Genomic DNA, 9,191 nt, shown 5'->3' with positions numbered 1-9,191 from the left:
AATATCCCTGCCACCGCTTGGCACAGGGCTCTTTCTACACCAGGAATAATCCTCTCCCTACAGAAAGCAGGGCTCCCCTTATGGGACAGCAGAGGAAATCCCAACAGAAGATTCGCTACTGCGAAGCCATGATAAGAATTCAAGTCCTGACTGATTGAACAGCACTGAGTTGGTTTGCCCAGGTCAAGTCACGAGGAGTCAAACGGAACTGGAGGCTCATTTTAGATAATTACTTGTCACCAAAACGGTCAGGCCTGTGAAGTACCAAGCAGTGGAGATTCAGCAGGGTGCGGGTATTCTCCATCATCAGGGGCAGGGAGGCAAGACAGGACGGCATTACCTTCCCCAGCAGTGTTCACAGGACTAGAAAGGTTCACAGTTCTCTGTCCCCATCCTTGACCTGAGCCAGTAGGGACATATCCTACAACAGCCCTGCACCCCATGGCAGAGCCACACCGAAGGAATTCCTCTGCGCAGTGGCTGTTCCCTCCGACACAGTTAAAAATTGTCTTCCCAAGAAGAACCTGGTGCCTATGTCACGCAGACACCGTACACAATCTTTCAAAGAAGTCCGCTCTCTTGTGCTCCAGCGCCTGCAGAAAGCCCTGGATTCTCTCTTCCCGCATGGCGGTGCATTTCTGCAACAGCGTCCGTCGGCGCCGAGTGTCTCCGTGGGACGCAAACCCTTCCTGCTGCAGCTTCTTTGCCACATAAGCCTGATCTCTTTCCATCTGTTGTCGTCTCCTTTCCTCCATGTAGGAGTCTCTGGCCTTCTAGAGTGAAAAGCAGAGAGCGTTAGCACGTTACCAGGCCTTTCAGCTCATCAGTGGTACAGATGCATGGAAGAAACAGCCTCTGCTCGGCCATCAATCTGCAGGTTAAATGAAGGGTGACTCTGTGTGCATCTCCTCTGCTTTGAGGCAGCCTGCTTGAATGGTTATAAAAAACAATAAATACATGGATATCCTTCTGGACCTTTTCCCCTAGACACAAGTCTGCTCACAGCGTTAACTCCTAGTTAAAATAGATAAAGGTTGTGAGAGACTGGGGAAGAAACCCTCAGATACCGGAATCGGAGAGAAGCAGCATCCAAGAGGACTTTCAAACCACAGAGGTGCTCACAAGCTGTCCTCGCCAGTGTCATCACAGAAAATTTGATCCTATTCACACAGCCGCTGAAAGGTTTTAGGCATTTCAGAACAATGATTTATGAGGCAATTCTTTGAGCTGATGATCAGATACTGAGCTAATCAGCCTCAACAAAAAAGCAAGAGTGAGCTCAGCATTCCCAAATGCCTGTGATCTAATAATGTGCTGCCTCAAGACACAGCAGGATGGGCAGAAGAAAGGTAAAGGCAGAAGCTACCCTTGCCTACCCTTCAAGTACTTTAAACATTTTTACAGAATATTGCTTTTAGATTTCTTCTTCTTCTAGATATCCTAGCCTGCAGCCTCCAACAGCAAAAAACATCTGCATGCAGGGATATTAAGTTTTCATTTTTAAAGAGTACAACTGGTCACTGTGACAGAAGCTGACGCACACGCACTTAGGGAATGCTGGCCTTTCAAATGAGCAAGAAGAAATAATTATTCTAACGAGAGCCTGACTCACTCTTCACCACACTTTCCCTGTGCCTCACTGACAAGCAACCCTTCCACCAAGGTAATTTGTTTCAAGAGCTCCAGATACTTTCAGCTTTCAAGATCACCTATTTCAAATGCAAAAAAACCCTCCACCTCCTAAATCTTAGCAGTTCCTTTGAGCAAGAAGTGCTCCCTTCTGCACAACTGAACTGTATCTCTTGAAAAAAAGGGCAGCCTTAGAAACTGCAAAGTGGATGTTACAGCAAGAAAACTGACCAAAGAACAAATCTGGACTATACGAAACCCTGATAATAGTCCAGCATCAACACATAGAGCCACAAACGAGAACCAAGAAGAGATGAAACAGAAGCAGCATTTGTTAATCCATCAGAAATTAGCACTAGGAGCAGAGTCAGAACAGTGACCTTACTGTTCAGTACTGTTCATGACAGAGGCAAAGCTAATGTCAGCGACAAACACTGCTGCCTTTTTTGCTTTCCTCTTCGTGCAGAAGGTAAATTGCCATTAGTTGTATTAATAGAATAAATTGCTGGTAGGAAAAGGGCAGAAATAGGAATAAAAGAGGTTAAGCACGTGTAGAATATGGATCCTTCCAGACTGACTGGATTTGATTAAATTCACCCATAACCACAAATGTCTATAATCCCTTTGACAAGCCTCAGCGGTAAGCAAGGTCCCTGAAGGCAGAAAAGGGCAATATAATGCCTGTCTTTAAAAACAGAGGACCTGAATAATTTAAGGACCAGCCACACTCAGCACTGATTAAGTGGTTTGAGTTAAACTGGCTGATTTTGCCCTGTGGTAAATTCAGGAGTTCTCACTTGTTCTGTCCCATCAGCTGAGGAGTGGGGACAGATACCTGCAGCTGCTGGAATGGGTAATAGACTGTGGTGACTTCAGATGCTTCAGGTATTCCCCAAAGCAGAGGAGTCTGGCCACACACTTAAGATGTCGTAACAAACCACATGGGTACAGGAGAAGCAACACAGCTGCTACTGAAACAAGATCTGAACTAACCACACTAAATGAGGAATTCTGTGTTCCCACTTTGCACTCTCTCACCTGATCTCCAGCACATTGCTGTGCAGCAAACATGCTGCATTGAGCTTTCCATCTCCTAGGACTCCCTTACCTGTAGAGCACTGTAGTTCATCTGGAAGCGAAGGATGGCCTCGCACAGGTTCCAGAAGGAATATTCTGGCCACAAGACTGACTGAAACACCAGGCATGAATGGGACGTCTGCAGAAAGCAAGATCACCTACAATTTAATCATCTAGCGAGGGAAAAAATCAGCAAGATGCAACTCTGTTGGTCAAACTATGCCAGTTGTTTCCCCACAAAGATTTTACCTGGGCTGTGTTAACAGATTCTACTTAAAATGAAATAAATGCCAGCCAGGACAGTTTGAAATTGCACAACATAGAGTCTTTCTAATTAGTTTTCAATTGATTCCTGCAAAGATACCAGCAGGATTCTCTCTGATGTTATGTTGCTCTTCACAGAGGTATTTTTAATAGCTTAAGCATCACAGACATATATAATAAAACTAAAATAGCAACACTAGACTACCAAAGGCTGTGTTAAGGGCATAACAGATGAACTGAGAATCAGGACATGACATTTAAGCCATTCATCTAATGACATCTCGTGATATTCCTTACTGCCCACTCCTGGCATTTAAAGTGCTTAATGAAGCTAAAGAGTTGTGGTGCACGGAAGATCCCCTAGAGCTGAAAGATGCAAGATTTCAAATTAAAACCTACTTTTGCCATCAAGTCCCTCAAAATTTCAGGTACATGTGTTTCTGTGATCATTACTACAAAATCTAACACTTAAAAGGACTCTGCATGACTCAAAGTTGTAACAATACAGAGAATCCCACTGTCAATTCTATACAAAAACCCCACAATTTGATCAGAGAATCATCCTGAAAGCACAACGTCCTCCTGCTTTGGGGCTGTCAAGACACACACAATTGCTAGCAAAGGGAAATTTGCCCTGGCACTGGCAGAGTGGGAGCACAAGTATGCCCTCTCCTCTGCTCCTTCTGCTGTAATTCATGGCATGGGAGAGGGGCACCACGCCAGCCAGGCTCACAGAGCACTGACTTTCTCAAACGCTTCACCAGTTACAAGCTCAGGCTCCAAGGCACCTCTGCCAGGACTACCAGCAAGAGGAACAGGAGAAATGCGAGTTCACAGCACTGACACCCATCCAGGGTATACGTGTGACCACAAGAACAGGGAGGAGAGGGAGATGCCTCGGTAGGAAACCACAGCTCAGGCCAGACAACTTCTGTGAACTTGGCAATTAAGTAAGTTGGAACATAAGCATTTGTGGTTGCTTAAAGGCAATTGGGTTTTGGCTCCAAGTTGCACATGCAAAACAAAATTTGACTCAACTGTTCTCCTGCAAAGTCTGGGTTACAAACAACTCTATAATGCCTAGTACAGGAGAATAAGAAATGGAAGGAGCTTTGGATACTGTAACTGCAAATATATTAATTTTATATGTTTTAAGAACTTACTATGTCTTAGCTTAGCAGCAGAGTCATGCTGATTTAACTTTGCCATCCTTGGAACCTGTATGGCAGGGTCTTGTTTCATTATGAAAGTTAAATGCTTCTGAATCTGTGACAACTCGGGCATATACATTACATGTACGTTATAGGGTTACACCTCCAACACCCAACATGTGACTAAAACCTCTCCCAGGAACATAGAAATCCTTCCTGGGATTTCCTCATCCCAGGTTAAATTAATCAAAGCCAGGAGTTTAACAATCAAATGAGGAATTACTAAATGTGAGAAGAGCAGAAGGATGAGCAATTCATTATTTCCTTGACTGCTGTCAGCTAGACTAATTTGTGATTTCTTGGTAAGTGTTTTCAGGATGATACCATTTCAGACTTGTGCTCTAAGGTATTTTAGGCAATCACAGAAGTGCAAGCAACAGATTCCTCAGAGGTGCCTTTATACTCAGTCCATCCAAGAAGTTACCTAAGCCCTGGCAGAGACAGTTCAAGAGCCCTCACATCAGGTCACACCTGCAGTCAGTGGAACACTCTCTGATGCAAAAAATGGAATATTTCAAGGAGAAAACAAAGACTTTACCTGCCAGAGCAAGAAATCACTCAACCGAACCTCTCCAGAGGTTCGAATCAGGAGGTCTGGGTCAGGGGAGTTGCTGGTGTACAGACACTTATCAAGCAACGATTCAGACACATCACTAAGAAAGACAGAGGCATCTTATTAAGAGCACTTTCCTGACCCAATGAAGGTGGCACTACTAAATCAGAATTATTGAGGGTTTTTTTTATAAACACAGGACTGCATACTAAAATTGGGTGGTGGAGCTGTACCCCAGCCAGTCATCAACTCACTCCTGAGGGACACTGCAGCAAGGCTATTTCAAATGCTCTTTTAGCCCCCAGAGCATCTCTCAAACATAACACAGTGGTGGAACCAGACTGTGAGGACTCCCATCTGGAGCAGAGAGCAGCGTGTTAACCACTCCATCTCCTCCAGGGTGGAGGAACAGTTCAGTATTCATGATTCATCTGTTGTTTGACCTCATAGCAAAGACTGCCAGCCAAGCAGCCAATTGTTGTGGCATAAAATCTGCCTTCACATTTAAACTAACTTAAGACACAGACCTAATTTTTCTTCTGTCTTGGTTGTGTATCTATCACCATGGTAACTGAAATAATAAAAACTGAACATTGCATAGTAACTTTAAGTCATTTGTTCCAGTCACACTGGTTTAACGAGATCTATTTAAAAGCCACTTGGCTTCTGAGTGGTTATTAACAGAGTGTAGGAGGTAAGACAGGCAGTCTTCATCTACGAAGCCTCGTGCAAAGACAAGAGTTACCTGGGTTCCAGCAGTCCTTGTTCCACCCCCCACGCCATCTCCCTGACAGCATTGCTGATTTCATGTCTCGAGGTGTATGCAAAGCAGACATTTAAAAAGCATCTGAAAAGAGGAGAAAGACATTAAAGTCTAACCCAAGGAAGGTCCAGTAGATGACAGAGAGAATAATATCTAAAAGTTGTGTGTTTGTAGGACAAAGGAAAAAAAGTAAGTGTAGCATGTCTGTCAATTCTCAGCCTTCGTGCACAAGAGGAAGGGATGAGATATCAGCTACTTTAACCTGCATGTAACTTACTTGTTGTAGTTCTTAGTTGCCAGCACAGCTTGGGCAATCAGCTCCTGAATATCCAAGGGCAGAAGAGGCAGATCCCCAAGGACACGGATACACACACCATGCTTCTTCAAGCTCTCCCTACACCCAACAACAAGAGTGAGGACCACAGAAAACAGATCAGTCTCTACTGCACAAGTGCCATGTTTGCCCTGTGTAACATCCACCGAGTGAAAACAATGGACAGATTGCAGGCAAAATTGAGAATCAGAAAAAGGCAAAATGACCAAATGTTTTTCAGGTGTTGAAAGCTGGCTTAGATTTGATCATCCAAACCATTCCATAAAGGGAAACCGATCATTCTCCATACAAGTTCCTGAGGCACAGACATAATCAAAGGACTAGAAAATTATCACAGATCAGGCATTCCTACCTGAAGTTATGAAAATCCATATGGAAAACTTAGAATACAACCATAGATTCTGGGTACTTATAACTAATCAAAAAATAACTGTCACCCACAGAGTAGCACAACTACTTTCTGATCTAAGAAAAGATTTAATGTATCAGCGAGAGGGGGGTGGGGTGGTGGAGTGAAATCATCCATGCCTGCTATGGCATTATTCTGAGCAGAGGGGACACCCCAGGGGATTTTACAGGTTCCTGCTGCCTGTCTGGTGCTACAAACTCCCCAATGAAGGGCTGTATCGGGTAAAAACCAGGGAAACGGCCTCTGAATCACAGAGTACTGCAGTGCTCAGACAGCCCTGATCTTCCCAGCTTCTAGGACACATGCTATCCACTCCCAGTTCTTCCAGCTGTGTCCCCTCACTGCCTTACCAACTTACGTCAAACACGTAAGCACCCCTTCCATGCACCACTCTTCACTCCAGTTAGGTGTGGGGAAACAAACACAACCATTGAGCAACAGGGCACCGTAACACCCCTCCCTGCTCCCTCAGATCTGTGCTAGTTCTATCTACACGCAGTACTAGTTCTCCAACAGGTGACTAAACACACCACATGCCCACATGCAGAAGTCTCAAGTTACCACAAAGCAAGTTGCTGAGCTAAACTCTGACAGGATTTACGACAAGGCTTTGATACTTGATGAAAACAAGGCATCTGGCACTGTAGTGCTAAGTGGGAATTTCTAATTGTGCTGTGCTCATCTGAAAGCTGCACTATCCCAATGGTTTGGGTGGGATCATTGCACAGTAAGCCATATGATACAGACATAAATCTGGCGTGCTTGGGGACTGTGAGTGCTCAGGAGCTGTATGTCCCATCCAGGTAGGCAGAGCCCCTCAGCACAAGTCTCCAGCTGGAGGTGGAGAACAGCTTCCTTCATTTAATCCATTTTCACATCTTGTAACATCCCTGTAAACACCTCTTAACCGTGTTCTGCTTTAGTTCCACCCCATGGGATACAGACACAAGGAGATTCTTACTGTTCTTCCAGTAGGCGGCTAAATTTCTGTCTTGCCAGATCCATCAGTCCATCCACCTCCTCCTTGGAGCGCTTAAAGTTCTCAATACTAAAGGCATAAACAGTCACCTCCCGAATGCCCAGATTTAAGCACCACCGTAGAGTCTGCAAGAAAACAAAACATAATGGAAAACAGAAGTCAGAAAAGCAGACTCAGGCAACCAGACAGGTCAGCAAGAGCCAGCAGCTCCACTGCTAAAACCTGCCAGTCATTTCCCACTACATTATGACTGGATCAAAAGGAAAAACCATCAAGAGTTGACAGTGAAACCCACGTGATGAGGATTTCAGATTCATTTTAAAGAACAGGAGGAAAACATCACTACCTAAGGATGAGAATCCATAACTGATATGGGACTAATCCAGCCAAGTAAAGCACTTCTTGTAGATAGCATTATAAATTGTATCATACCATACTTTTCAAAACCTTTTCAAAGAAATTCAGCTTGCTTCACAGAATTAAAAGCTTCAGGATCTGCAAGGCAGATATTTGAATTGAGTGTAAAACAGAGGCAAAAAGAAAATAGCTGATGAGAATGACTCCGCAAGATAACAGGAAGAGAGAGAGGAGCTGGAGGAACACAACACACCAGCCACGCAGCGAACACAGTCAGCTGGTGAATACAGATCCAGCTTTCAACACACAACACACAGGCAGCAGCCATCCTTCCCACCTGTGCCAGCTTATCAAAGCCTTGCGAATGTCCCTGCTGTCTCTCCACATGGCACTTTTGGGCATAACGGCGATTGCCATCCATGATGAAGGCGACATGCTTGGGCATTGGACCTGCCTAGGAAATGAGGAGAAACACAAGACAGCAGGAAACAAACAGCCAGGCTGGGAGCTCGCATCGCAGAGAGCTCAGTGCCAGCGTTCCTGGCAGCACCGTCTATTTGTAAGAGTGCAGTGTGTACCTCCCAGCTTAAAGCCTGGAGCTGAAAAGAGTAAGATGCTAATTTCTGCTTTATTAACCTCAGTTTAGGCTCCAAAAAGTGTATCAGTATCGACAACACCTAAACCGAACAGCAACTTTGCCCTCCCCTTAGGCTCCAAAAAGTGTATCAGTATCGACAATGCCTAAACCGAACAGCAACTTTGCCCTCCCTGTTTCTATCACATGGCAGAGAACTGCAGCACTCGGGAGAGAGAGCAGCGCTGCCACAGCCACCAGGGATGCTGCACACAGGTTTACGCTGCCATAATAAGTATTTTTTTAATTCAGAGTTCAAGGGCTTTTTCACAGACACAGTTAACTTATGAAAAAAAACCAAAAAACAGTTGTGAGCCTTTCTTCCACTGAAGAGGAATATTCCTTCCCGCTGACCTCGTAAGGTCTGCATGGATCCTTCTGCAAGGACAGCAGCACTAGTCTGTCTGCTGAAGGACAGAATCTTCCTGGAACTGCTGACTTATTGTTCTACCCAGCAGAAACTCACTTTCATTTCTTCGACTCACAACCCGACCATCTTGCTTCTCACTCTCCTCCATGCCCTGCCTTCATAAGCAAGGGCACAAAACACGGAAGTCTGGGAGCGTAAGCTCATTACTGGCAAGCACTGCCTACAGCCTCGCTCATTTGCAAGACTAAGCTTAAGTAATTTTCCATCCCTGAGCACCACTTAGTTAATTAATACACACCCTTGCCAGCAACATTATCTTTCTAGAGCAGAGAGGCACTCTGAACCCTGATGAACCTGCCAGTTCTTTACCACAGGTAACCAAATTAATTCCTTACCTTAATGATGTTGGCACAGAATCTCTCTATGATGGTCAGCTCGCCTTCTCTGATCCACGACATGTTTTACCAAAAGCTCCTTTTCTCTTTCAATAGGAAGACAAAAATATAGGGGTTAGAGGTAGAGAAGATTCTGTCTAAGCCCCAAGCCACACTACAAATCATCACCTTGAAAAAATAAGCTTTGGCTGCTCTGGAGCCCTTTATATCACCTGC

General features: G+C 44.7%; 1 protein-coding gene across 3 annotated transcripts; it reads right to left on the bottom strand.

Moving 5' to 3' along the window:
- Window positions 1-287: 287 nt before the first annotated feature.
- On the bottom strand, window positions 288-9,063 carry DHDDS (dehydrodolichyl diphosphate synthase). 3 transcript variants are annotated; one of them, XM_010187370.1, is made up of 8 exons: window positions 8,976-9,063; window positions 7,914-8,030; window positions 7,202-7,344; window positions 5,775-5,891; window positions 5,480-5,581; window positions 4,720-4,834; window positions 2,738-2,845; window positions 288-773 (listed from the first exon to the last, which is right to left on the bottom strand). In XM_010187370.1, exons 1-8 carry the CDS (start codon window positions 9,036-9,038, stop codon window positions 537-539), a joined length of 1,002 nt encoding a protein of 333 aa, XP_010185672.1. In that variant the 5' UTR covers window positions 9,039-9,063; the 3' UTR covers window positions 288-536. The 3 variants fall into 3 exon arrangements, with proteins under 3 accessions (XP_010185672.1, XP_010185675.1, XP_010185674.1); XM_010187373.1 differs by lacking the exon at window positions 5,775-5,891 and having other exon boundaries at window positions 8,976-9,054; XM_010187372.1 differs by lacking the exon at window positions 5,480-5,581 and having other exon boundaries at window positions 537-773; window positions 8,976-9,054.
- Window positions 9,064-9,191: the final 128 nt, after the last annotated feature.

Source organism: Mesitornis unicolor, unplaced genomic scaffold (genome assembly GCF_000695765.1).
Source record: "Mesitornis unicolor isolate BGI_N332 unplaced genomic scaffold, ASM69576v1 scaffold18576, whole genome shotgun sequence".
Taxonomy (NCBI): Eukaryota; Metazoa; Chordata; class Aves; order Mesitornithiformes; family Mesitornithidae; genus Mesitornis; species Mesitornis unicolor.
Note: the sequence above shows the minus strand (reverse complement) of the source record. Positions and strands in the feature narration are given on the sequence as shown.

What these genes read in the sequence shown, in the direction of transcription:
- DHDDS (XM_010187370.1), bottom strand. Translation starts at nt 9,038, where the DNA reads ATGTCGTGGATCAGAGAAGGCGAGCTGACCATCATAGAGAGATTCTGT. An exon ending in GCTTTGATAAGCTGGCACAG is followed by an intron (nt 7,345 to 7,913) that starts GTGGGAAGGATG and finishes GTTTTCTTGCAG; the next exon opens with ACTCTACGGTGGTGCTTAAA. An exon ending in GCAACTAAGAACTACAACAA is followed by an intron (nt 5,582 to 5,774) that starts GTAAGTTACATG and finishes TCCTCTTTTCAG; the next exon opens with ATGCTTTTTAAATGTCTGCT.